The sequence below is a fragment of the Hemiscyllium ocellatum genome, chromosome 29 (genome assembly GCF_020745735.1).
Source record: "Hemiscyllium ocellatum isolate sHemOce1 chromosome 29, sHemOce1.pat.X.cur, whole genome shotgun sequence".
NCBI classification, from domain to species: Eukaryota; Metazoa; Chordata; class Chondrichthyes; order Orectolobiformes; family Hemiscylliidae; genus Hemiscyllium; species Hemiscyllium ocellatum.
The window spans coordinates 15,943,647-15,956,596 of record NC_083429.1 but is presented as its reverse complement, the minus strand read 5'-3'; the positions used below and the strand labels follow the sequence as shown (position 1 = coordinate 15,956,596).

The following is a 12,950-nucleotide window of genomic DNA, read 5'->3' as shown; positions in this document are numbered from 1 at the left end:
AATCTTTTCCGACCCCTTTCAAGTTTTGCAGCTTTGTTCCTACAGCAGGGAGATCAGAACTGAATGCAGTATTCCAAATGTGGTCCATCTAATGTCCTCTACATACCTCTCAATTCCTATATTCAATGCATTGACAAATAAAGACAAGCATACCAAATGCCTTCTTCAGTATCCTGTCCACCTGGCACTCCACTTTCAAGAAACTATGAACTTGCACTCTAAGGTGTCTTTGTTCAGCAACATTTCCCAGGAACTTTACCATGAAGTGTAGAAGTCCTGACCTTATCACTAAGTGAAAATGACCTACCCTGATTTGCCTTTCCAAAATGCAGCATTTCATGTTTATCTAAATTAAAATCCATCTGCCACTCCTTAGCCTATCTCATCAAGATTGCATTATACTCTGAGGTAATCTCCTTCACCGTCCACTACACCTCCAATTCTGGTGTCAATCTGCAAAGGTACTGACTACATCTCCCTTGTTCACATCCAAATCATTTATATAAATGACAAAAAGCAGTGGACCCAATGGATCCTTGTGGCACACTGCTAGTCACAGGCCTCCAGTCTGAAAGGCACCCCTCGAACACACCTCATTTCCTACCTTAGCCAGTTCTGTATCCAAATAGCTAGTTCTTCCTGTATTTCACATGATCTAACCATGAAGAACTTTGTCGAAGGCCTTACTAAAGACCAGATAGATCACCTCCACTGCTCTGCCCAATCCTCTTCATTCCTTCTTCAAAAACTCAATCAAGTTAGTGAGAAATTATTTCCCATGCACAAAGCCATGTTGACTATCCCTAATCAGTCCCTGACTTTCCAAATACATGGAAATGCTGTCCCTCAGGATTCCCTCCAATACCTTGTCCACCACTGATGTCAGGCTCACCAGTCTATAGCTCCCTGATCTTCCCTTACCACCTTTCTTAAATAGGGGCATCACATTAGTCAACCTCCAGTCTTCTGCATCATACCTGTGGCCATCAATCATACAAATATTTCTGCAAGTTGCCTAGCAATCACTTTCCTAGTTTCCCACAGAGTTCTAGGCTACACCTGATGAGGTCTTTATGCATTTAAAGATTTCAGCACCTCCTCCTCTGTACCATTTTTCAAGCTATCACTATTTATTTCCCCAAGTTCTCTATCTCACATATCCTTCTCCATACTAAATACTGATTTAAATTGCTCATTTCCTGTGGCTCCAAACATAGGTGGCCTTGTTGATCTTTAAGGGGCTATATTCTCTCCCTACTTACTCTTTTGTCCTTAATGTATTGCTTGCAGGAAACGTAATTTCAGGATACGTATGTGAGCAATTTCAGAAATGGCACAATGAGTGTAACAGATGTGAGAGACCGATAACTTTGGGGCTATGGTTCTCACTTCATGGTCTGGATCTGTTATAGATAAATTGATGGAATGTGCTCTATGATTAGTCAATAACTCTACCAGCATTACATTAGGTGAAGCACAGGGAGCTTTAACATGTCAGTTAGCAATTCCTGTAATTCAAGACAACAAAGAGAATCTGAGCACTAATGACAGGCAATACCTTTTATTGCTTAGTCATTAATTACAGTCTGAAATTGTTGATTAGAGGGCATTAATTAGTTCCAGGGCTGTAGCCTTGTCTTTAAGTAATGCCATTTTCAGAACAAGCTCACACTCAGTTGCTTCAGATGCAAATATTTAAATGATATTGCATCCAGACCACGAGGTGACCCTCTCTCTGCACAGTGTTGCTTCCTTCACCGGGGCCTGATTTGTAACAGGAGCTCTGCAGCTTAGCACCCAGTGTATCGTGCACCTTTAATGCAGACTTACTTTGGAACAACCCAACAAGAAAAGCCCTTTAGGGCACTTTTAGCCACTGATTGGGATTACAAATGCTTCATTCCATTTGACAACTGGTCCCTATCCCTTGATATCCTAATCAGCCAACAATCTGGTGGCCCTCTTGGGCACAGCATTAATTCCCCTCCCCTGGACCAAGACGCCTGAGTTCAAACCTCACCTGCTCTAGAGATAACAACATCCCTTAAACAGGTTGATAAAAAAAGACTTAAATTTAAAAACAAAATCAGGCAACAAACTGGTGGCACTGTTGTGGTCCAGTGATAATGACCCTACCCTGGGTCAAGGAGGTCTGGGCTCAAGCTCCACCTGCTCCAAAGGTGTTGAACAACATCCCTGAGCAGGTTGATTGGAAAAAATGCAAAAAGTCCAAATCAGACAACAATCTGAGGCCCTCTTATGGCGCAGTAGTAGTGTCCCTCTCTAAGTACTGGGCGGCCCAGATTCCAGTCCTACCTGCTGCAGAGTTGTGAAATAATATCTCTGGACAGCTTTTATTCTTTGAAAAATAGTTAAATAAAAAAACAAATCTGACAACAATCAAAGTGATTTTGCTCTAATTTAACCCAGCTGCATCTGTTTAGGAACTAAATTTTCACATCATTATCACATATGATTGTGTTTACATTCCTGAAAATTGCAATTTTAAGTGAAACAGATTCTCATGGAAATTAATTTTAAAGCCACAGCTCAGTTCTGTGGACCTCCATTACCAAAAACAAAATTGTTACACCCTTTAAGTTGAAATATCATACATTGCTAAATTCCTACATGGGTGAATGAAATAATGGTTAAGATAAAAGAATTTAAAAAGTATAAAAGAAAATTTTAACTCTACTTCCAGTACCTCCTGCTCACAACCACACCTCCTTCTTGAAAATTCTGCTCCTTGGTCATTGTAGATTCTTCCCCTTCCAGACCCTCTGGCTTGTGGTCCCTCCCATGCCCAATCCCTCTTCTCATCAAAACCCCACCTTTCTGATTCACCATCTCCTGAATGTGTGGTCTCATTCAAGATCCAAATTGGATTCCAAAGAAGGCACAGGATCATGAAAGTTTGCGTGCCAACAATGAGAAAGTGTTGAGCTGGGCTGCTGAACTAATGATTTGTTGTAAATGCTCCAAGTCGCTGCTTACCTGTTTAGAACCTCTGTGAATGGAGGCTCTGGAAATGAGCAGCAATAGGCAGTCATTTATATAAAAAATTAATTATAACAGCCCCAGTTGGCCAGCCCCAACATTCCAGGGGGCACAGAGTTACACTAAGGGACACGAGGTTTGAGGGGATGTGAGGAAAATGTTTTTTAACTCACAGGGTGTTGAGAATCTGTTCACTGTCTGTAAGGGTGGTAGAGACAGAACCCCTCATGATACTCAAGTATTTAGATGCACACTTGCGATGCCAAGGCAAACAAAGCCATGGGCCAAGTGTTGGAAAATGGGATTAGAATAGTTAGCTGGTTGCTTTTCACCATGGTGGGTCAAAGGGCCCTTGTCTGTGCTGTAGAACTCTATGGCTCCGAGTTCATCCAGCTTTTGCATGCGCTGGCTGGGATATTGCTATGAGCGAGTAGCAAGTGATCGGTGCAGATCAGCTACCTCTCTTGGGATCTCTCTCTCTCTCTCTCACTCACTCACTCACTCACACACACACACACCTCAAGTGAAGTAAAGCTGCTTTACAGAGGTCACAAATGACATGATGAACCAAGTGCAGTGGCCCTATCTCTTGAGTTCTGACCAAAAGGAAACGGTTTGGAATCAGGAATTTTCTCAACTTTCGAGTAAATAATACTCACGATCTTGGTTGTCAGCTTCGGTTTCTGTTGCAATGCCTTCTTCGCTTTGGCTGCTGCAGCCTGGGCTTGGTGAATCCGTTCTGTAGAAATTCAGATCAACAATGAATTAAATTTCAATGACTGTTACCCACTGACATTGCAATAATGTCAATTACCCTGAAGCTAAGCGGTTTCAGGATACAGCATGCATCTGCAGCTTAAAATGAGATCACTAGTATCAATGGTAATCTCTGTGCAATTTTTTAGGATTTCCAGCTCAAGCAGGACACAGTCCACAGACACAGTCTCAAGCAGCAGCCAACTGGTGTGACACTGGGTTGTTGGCACTCAGTCAATCTCCGAGGAGAGTCAATGCCTTGAAGAAAGGAGCAGTCAGGGAAGAAACTAATGTCCTTCTGTCCATGTACACCTTTTAGAACAATGGCACATTTAATCCACCCTTGCCTTCCTGCCAAGGTGCATCACTTCACTTCACACTTGTGTGCTAAAATTCCATCTGCCACTTGTTATAGCTAAGTGATATCATTTATACTGTTGGTCACAGTGGAGGCTTGAAATCATTGGCAAATTTTGAACCTTTACTGAATTTCAATATCCAAATCATTTATAAACAAGATATAGAAGAACTGGAGAAGACGCAGAGAGGACTTAAAGGATACATCAAAAATGCAGCAGAATGCATTTCAGGAAAGGATGAACCTTTTTGCTAGGCAGCTGAGCAGTGACTTAGCAGAGAATTTACAATTATGATAGGTTTTTTATTGAGTGATTATGGGGAGAACAGTTCCACTTGTGGGAAAGAACATAACTTCAGGCTATCAACGTAACACAGTCATCAAGAAATCCAATAGAGAATTTAGAAGAAATTTCTTTACCCAAAGACTATAAAACTGGTAATGACAGGAACTGGGTTAAGTGAATAGTGTGATGAAAGGTATGTAATTTATATTTGCACCATTTTAAAGTCAGGATTTCAAAGTGGGTGGTGATTACTTTTGTGAAAGTTCTTTTTTAAAAAAAACATTTGTGAATTTGTGATCTTAACTAAGAGCAAGTGACACGTTAGAGAGTAAGTGATTGCACACCTCCTGGAGTGGTCATGAAAGATTATCTATTTACACTGTGGAGTTTCCGACAGGGAACATAAACATGGAGAAGTGTTAGCAACGCTGAGTGTTGCTCTTAGTTTAGAATGATCAAGGATTGGGTCTAGTTTAGAAAACCCAGAACTTGAAAGCTTTTAGGGAGTTCTGGAGAAGTCGTTAGGAGGGGTGTCAAAATGAAATTTTGTTTCTTTCTTCTTATATATTAATCTTTCTCTGCATCTTCTTTGTAGCTGTAACAGTGTATTCTACACCCTGATCTATTACCCTGATGTATTTATGTAATGTATGATTTACCTGGATAGCAAGTAAAACAATAGTTTTCACTGTAATTCTGTGCATGTGACAATAATAAATCAAATCAAATCAAATATTAAGGCATATAGGATTGTTCAGAGGAACTCACTTTCTTTGGGATATAAATTTAGTTTGTGAAACTTCCAAACCAGGAATATTTGGTGAGGAACGTGTTCATCATTAAAGAAAATCTGCAGTTTGTGTGCTTACGTTTAATGAGACAGGCAAGAAGGGGTAAGATAAAGGAACCTTGGATGATGAGAGCGGTGGAGCTTCTCGTCAAAATGAAGAAGGTAGCTTACACAAGGTGGAGGAAGCTAGGGTCAAGCTCAGCTCTAGAGGATTACAGGCAGGCGAGGAAGGAGCTCAAAAATGGTCTGAGGAGAGCCAGGAGGGGGCACGAGAAAGGCTTGGCAGAACGGATTAGGGAGAACACAAAGGCATTTTACACTTATGAAAGGAATAAGAGAATGGTCAAAGAAAGAAAAGGGCCGATCAGGGATAGCATATGGAACTTGTGTGTGGAGTCTGAGGAGGTAGGGGAAGCCCTAAATGAGTTTTTTGCTTCTGTCTTTACGAAAGAAATGAACTTTGTAGTGAATGAAACCTTTGAAGACCAGGTGTGCTTGCTGGAATGGATAGAGGAAGCTGATGTGCTGAAAATTTTGTCAAACATTAAGATTGACAAGTCGCCAGGCCTGGACCAGATTTGTCCTCAGCTGCTTTGGGAAACGAGAAATGCGATTGCTTCATCACTTGTGAAGATCTTTGCATCCTCGCTCTCCACTGGAGTCGTACGTGAGGACTGGAGAGAGGCAAATGTAATTCCTCTCTTCAAGAAAGGAAATAGGGAAATCCCCGGCAATTACAGACCGGTAAGTCCCACGTCTGTTGTCTGCAAGGTGTTAGAAAGGATTCTGAGGGATAGTATTTATGACCATCTGGAAGAGCATGGCTTGATTAAATGCAGTCGACACGGCTTTGTGAGGGGCAGGTCACGCCTCACAAACCTTATCGAGTTCTTTGAGGATGTGACTAGAAAAGTTGATGAGCGTCGAGCTGTGGATGTGGTGTATATGGACTTCAACAAGGCATTTGATAAGGTTCCCCATGGTAGGCTCATTCAGAAGGTCAGGAGGAATGGGATATAGGGGAACATAGCTGTCTGGACACAGAATTGGCTGGCCAACAGAAGACAGCAAGGGGTAGTAGAAGGAAAATATTCTGCCTGGAAGTCAGTGGTGAGTGGTGTTCCATAGAGCTCTGTCTTTGGGACTCTACTGCTTGTAATTTTTATCAATGACTTGGATGAGGGGATTGAAGGATGGGTCAGCAAGTTTTCAGATGACACAAAGGTTGGAGGTGTCGTTGACAGTACAGAGGGTTGTTGTAGACTGCAGCGGGACATTGACAGGATGCAGAGATGGGTTGAGAGGTGGCAGATGGAGTTCAACCTGGATAAATGCGATAGATGCATTTTGGAAGGTCGAATTTGAAAGCTGAGTACAGAATTAAGGATAGGATTCTTGGCAGTGTGGAGGAACAGAGGGATCTTGGGGTGCAGGTACATAGATCCCTTAAAATGGCCACCCAATTAGACAGGATTGTTAAGAGAGCATATGGTGTTTTGGCTTTCATTAACAGGGGGTTTGAGTTATTGAGTTTAAGAGTCGTGAGATCTTGTTGCAGCTCTATAAAACTTTGGTTAGACCGCACTTGGAATACTGCGTTCAGTTCTGGTCACCATATTATAGGAAAGGTGTAGATGCTTTGGAGTGGGTTCAGAGGTGGTTTACCAGGATACTGCCTGGACTGGAGGGCTTATCTTATGAACAGAGGTTAACTGAGCTCGGACTTTTTTCATTGGAGAAAAGGAGGAGGAGAGGGGACAAGAGGTATACAAGAAAATGAGAAGCATAGCCGGAGACTATTTCGCAGGGCAGAAATGGCTAACACGAGGGGTCATAATTTTAAGCTGGTTGGAGGAAAGTATAGAGGGGATGTCAGAGGTGGGTTTTTTACACAGAGAGTTGTGAGAGCATGGAATGCGTTGCCAGCAGCAGTTGTGGAAGCAAGGTCATTGGGGACATTTAAGAGACTGCTGGACATGCATATGGTCACAGAAATTTGAGGGTGCATACATGAGGATCAGTGGTCGGCACAACATCGTGGGCTGAAGGGCCTGTTCTACGTTCTAACCACCACCTAAAATTTAAAAATGTATGATCTAGCGAGCTAGATTTCATACAGGGGTCTGATTTGTTCAGTACCAATATCAGATAGGTTCATAATAGCATAGACTGATTTAAGAGGAGGCTAATCAAGCATTTGATAAAGAAGGAATAGGAGGTTCCGATGGAAGCTATAAATGAACACAAATTGGAAGAGGCTTGAGTGGAGTATACCCACCAGCATGGATTGGTTGGGCTGAATGGCTTACTTCTGTGCCATACATCTGATGTAATTGAAATAACAAAAAAAAACATAATATGACACATGAGACTGTCTTGCCTAATGTTTCAAATTTAAGTTGGAGCACTTGCATGCACGTGTCACTTCAAAATACCACTAGGATGGTTAAGCAGAGAGAGACTCAATAGTCTGGTTAACCAGAGGAGGATCAATGATGAGGGGTGCTGGGGATGCCAAAACATAATGGTACCATTTAGCACACCAACTGTTATATCAGTCACACATCAACTGTGGATTCATAGAATCCTTACAGTGCGGAAACAGGCCATTTGGACAATTGAGTCCACACCGGTCCCCCGAAGAGATCAACCCCCCCCCCCCTTACCCTGTATTTCCACATGGCTAATCTACCGAATGTGCACATCTGAACTTTTATTTAAGGAGCTCTACTTTGCCTAAGTGATTGTTGCTATAGATGTTTGTTTGCACTAAGATACAGGTGCACCATTCTAATCATAATGTTAGATCAATAGGAAACAGAAAACTCCCAGTCAACTTCATCATGTGTGAAAACAATTTACTATGAAGCCAAAGACTAAAATCAACTGTACCAGACCACTGTTCTTAAAAAACAACAAAACCTGTTGGAGAAACTCAGCACACCTGACAGCGTCTATACAGAAAGAAATATATTTAACATTTCCAGTCTACTATTACTCTTTTTCTGAACTGTCTTTACCCTAGTTTCCTACCAGCATCCTTAAAATGTCAACTTTTATGATATCCTACTCCATTTCTCAGTCAGTCTCAAAAATATGGTCACCCAATGTGCATTTGGTCTCTCCAATGCAGAGGAGACCACATTGTGATCAGCAAATATAAGGGGTTGCATTGAAGGAAGAACATATGTTTCCCCTATAAGAAAAGTTCAGGACCTTGGATGGTAGAGAGAGAAGACAAATGATACCTCATATTTCTGCAGATGGTTGGGGTTCTTCTGCTGCAACTGAGGCCAGAGTCAGGTCGTTGCTTTCAGAGTTTGAACTATACTGGAGTGCGTTTACAGAAATTAACATCTTGATGCTAAGTAGATTTGCTTTGGAGGGGACGCTGTATTTGGATTGCTTTCTGAAAGATTTTGTGAAGGTTTCACTGATGGTACCTCTCTACTGCTTTGAGACCTCTCCTGCCGAGGACTCTGATGCATAGACATGTGCAGGTGTCACTGATGCCATTAAATCATGACTTAAGTCTCAAATGCTCTCTATTTCAATCAGGTGAAGGTTCAGCAGGCACAGTTGATGTGATGGGTGTTTGAAGTCTATGACTGCCTTCATTGAAAAGAGATATAGAAAATCGCCTACATTTTCCCGGACATTGCTGTTGATCTTAATCAGGGATGGTGCTGTGCTATGGGAGCTGATTGGAAGAAAACCTTAATTTTTTTAGTGGTTCAGTGAAAAGCCTATTATCTCATTTGCTTTGTTTCTTTACTTCCCCCATTAAGAGCTCCTCCTCACTTTCACCATCAGCACTTTTCATTTTTAATTCTCTCTTGCCTTCCATCCTACCATAAATCTTCCCGATTGCTCTTTTCTCCTCTCTCCCATACTTCATGCCCTGCTGAAAAATTTAAAAACCTTTATGTATTCTCACTTGTGACCAAGGCTCATTCACCTGAAATACTAATGCTGTATCTCTCTTCACAGATGCTGCCACATCTGCTAAACATTACAAACATTTCCTGCTTATGTAACAATTTGCATCTATATAGCAAAATTAACACAGATTTTGATCTTCTTCCTATTTAGCTTTGTGAGAAATGCAGAGACCAGCAAGCACTGGATTTTGCTTTTGTGAATTACATAAGCACATTGGCCACAATGAGCAGGTCAGATCTCACATAGAGAACAATAGCTCGCCAAGCTTCATTATCCCACCTGATCCTTCATGATCACATACTTGATACCATTCAATCTGTCAGTTTTGTCATTTTTGAGATGGAGGAGGCGGCTCAGCAAGTCTGAATCTTAACTCCTGTAGTTGTTATTTTATCTTCTGTGCTCCTAACTCATGCTTTCCCGGCTGCCATGTAAGATCTGCACCTCTGCATTTAATCAGATGGTAAACATAGAGTCATAGAGTTTTCAGCACAGAAACAGACCCATTGGTCTGACTCATCCATGTCTACCATAGATCCTAAATTTAACTAGTTTGCCAGCATTTGTACCAGACTCCACCACATCCCCGGCAGCTCAACCCATGCACGCACCACTTTCTGCATTAAACAATTGCCCCTTACGCCCCTTTTAAAATCTTTTCCCTCTCACACTCAACCTATGCCGTCTAGTTTTGGACTCCCCCACCCCAGGGAAAAGACCTTCTCTATTTATCCTATCCATGGCCCTCATGATGTTACAAACCTCTATAAGGTCTTCTCTCAGCCTCCAGGAGAAATAGCCCCGGCTTATTCAGCCTCTCCCTATAGCTCAAACCCTCCAACCTTGGCAACATCCTTGTAAATCTTTTCTGAACTCTTTCAAGTTTCACAATATCCTTCCATAGCAGTGAGGCCAGAATTGAAAGTAGTATTCCAAAAGTGGCCTAACCAAAGTCCTATACAGCCACAACATGACCTCCCAACTCTTATACCCAATGCAATTATCAATAAAGGAAAGCATACCAAATGCCTTCTTCACTATCCCATCTACCTGTGACTCCACTTTCATGAAGCTATAAACTTTAAATCCAAGGTCTCTTTGTTCAGCTACACTCCCCAGGACCTTACAATTAAGCTTATATGTCCTGCCCTGATTTGCTTTTCTAAAGTACAACACCTCACATTTATCTAATATAAACACCACCTGCCACTCCTTGGCCCATTGGCTCATCTGATCAAGATCCATTGTACTCTGAGATAGCCTTCTTCGCTGTCCACTACACCTCCTATTTTGGTGCCATCTACAAACTTACTAACCATACCTCCTATATTCACATCCAAATCAATTTTAAAAAAGACAAAAAAAAACAGTGGATGCAGCAGCAATTCTTGTGGCACACTGCTGGTCACAGGCCTCCAGTCTGAAGAGCAACCCTCCACTGCTGCCTACCTTTGAGTCAGTTCTGTATTCAAATGGCTAGTTCTCCCTGTATTCCATGTGACTTAACCTTGCTAAACAGTCCACCATGATGAATCTTGTCAAACTGAAGTCCATATAGATCACATCAATTGCTCTGCCTTCATCAATCCTCTTTGTTACATCTTCAAAAAACTCAATTAAGTTAATCAGACATGATCCACATGATCACATACATGATCCCATTCAGTCTGTCAGCTCCACCTCTGTTTTGAGACAGAGAAGGAGATTGAGCAAGTCTGCATCTTAGCCCCTGTTGTTGTTGTCTCATCCTCTGTCCTCCTGACCCATGCTTTCCCTGCTGCCACGAAAGATTTGTACCTCTGCAATCAGACAGTAAACATCACAGCCAATCAATTCTGTAAACCAAGACACAAGTGGGGTATGGCCTGATTAGAGAAGTTCTGCATAAGGAGGATGCTGCACAAATGGACAGATAGAAAACCAGATGGCTGTATCAAATTTGCCTTCACCAGTGTCAAGAAAACTAAACAGAGGTGGCATATTAATGTGGGTAGAGGTTTGGCTAAATAATACACAATAGTTGGTTCCAACAGGTTATTGTCAGGATGGCTTGATACAAAAGTCTGCAGAAGAGTCAGGCAGATTAAACAAGTTGGCAGAAACTTGACTGATGGAATACAATATCGGAAAGAGTGAAGTTCTGCACTTTGGCAGCAAGAATAGAAGAGCCAAATATTGTTTAAATGAAGAAAAGCTGCAGGACTGAGCGATTTGAGAGTCGACATGCATAATTTACAAAAAGCTACAAGTTCAGCAGGTTAAATAAGCAAGTTGAGTGATGGCTTTTATTTTAAAGGGAATGGAATACAAAAATAGGGGTGTTAGGCTAAAACTATTCAAAGCATTGGTTATACCACTGCTGGAGGAATGTGTGAATAGTTTCATGCTCTTTATCTAATGAAAGATACACTGGTTTGGAAGGCAATTCAGATTAGGTTCACTGGGCTGTTCCTGGGTACAGAGGAGGAATTCCAGATGAAGGACTTATGCCCGAAACATCGATTCTCCTGCTCCTCGGCTGCTGGCTGACCTGCTGTGCTTTTGCAGCACCACACTCTCAACTGTGGCTTTTATTTTTAAAGCTTTTAGACAAAAGGAGCATGAGTGGTTGGGGTCAGGGCTCACAGGACCCCGGAAGGTTCTTAGTTTTGCTTTCAGTGAGTGAGAAGGTTTTCTGCCTCCTGCTGAGCGAAAAGCTCGAGTTTCAAGCTGCTAGAGTGAAGTCTTAGATGGCGAGGTTTCACCTTAAAAATCAATAGGAGCAGATTGCTTCTTTCTCATGAACATCAGGATAAAGGATCTGATTAAAAACAGACTCACCGAACTCCTCCTCACTCCGGTTTCGGTGCAAATAGATCCACAACTTGCGCCCAATATCATACTTCACACACGGATCTTTCTCATAATGTAGTCTATCAAGAGCACCACTCACAACAGTGTTAATCTGCAAAAAAAGTCAGAGGTATATATGGAGAATGTGTGGGAGTTAGAAGTGAGCCGACTGCAGAATCAGTGTTCAAAAGGGTTAGAGGGTCAGTTTCTTACAGCAAGGCGATATAATCAGAACAGTTGCAATAGTCTGTTTATTATCCACTATCTACTGCATACATTATTCACATCTTAGAGATCTATAGCATGCATAGACTCCCTGCAGTGTTCTTCACCAACTACATCATCACAACTCCTTTACAATATTTATATAATCACAGCTTTGTCATGCAGTCTACATAAACATGTTAAACACTCAATGAAGCTAAGAATAAATTGCTTTCTCACACTTGTGACAGTCCCTTTACCTGAGCGCTGGTGACCTCAGGAGCGAGAAACTGGGAGTCTTTCAGCAGCTCACAGATCTCTGCACGTGTCCCCTCTCCGTTTGGAAGACGAGCAGCTGCATCTCGTACTGTGAGAGACGAATCATTTTGTCACACAAAATACTTAAACTGTTAATTCCTTTAAAGAGCTTCTCAGAAATGGAAAAGGGAATGAGATGAATGCTGAAGATGTTAGAGGACAGAAATACCATTTCCTATACAATGATACAACACTTGTGCCAGCTCCTTTCCACACAACACGTGCTATTTTTAAGCAAAAGCTGGTACTAAGTTTGCACTTGTTATAACACTGGAAACTAAACCTATTGAAGGTAAGCAGGTGATTCAGAATCTCAGGCTATGTGAGAGGTTTGGACTCCATAACAAAACTGGTAAAACAAAAACTTCTCATGTACCTCTTCTCAGAGGTGATGACAGAGCTACTTCCCACTTCACAGATGGTCAGATCTGCAGTTCTTTCTTTACAAATGTCTCCACACACCC

At 41.8% G+C, this 12,950-nt stretch overlaps 1 protein-coding gene across 4 annotated transcripts in view; it reads right to left on the bottom strand.

Annotated features, from left to right (window-relative positions):
• Positions 1-12,950, bottom strand: part of nfrkb (nuclear factor related to kappaB binding protein) — a 157,234-nt gene that overhangs the window by 59,260 nt on the left and 85,024 nt on the right. For all 4 annotated transcript variants that reach the window (XM_060846928.1, XM_060846930.1, XM_060846929.1 and 1 more), the window contains exons 17-19: positions 12,429-12,535; positions 11,953-12,076; positions 3,660-3,739 (exon numbers count right to left, since the gene is read on the bottom strand). In XM_060846928.1, coding sequence (XP_060702911.1) covers positions 3,660-3,739; positions 11,953-12,076; positions 12,429-12,535 — 311 coding nt within the window. The remainder of the gene's footprint in view (positions 1-3,659; positions 3,740-11,952; positions 12,077-12,428; positions 12,536-12,950) is intronic.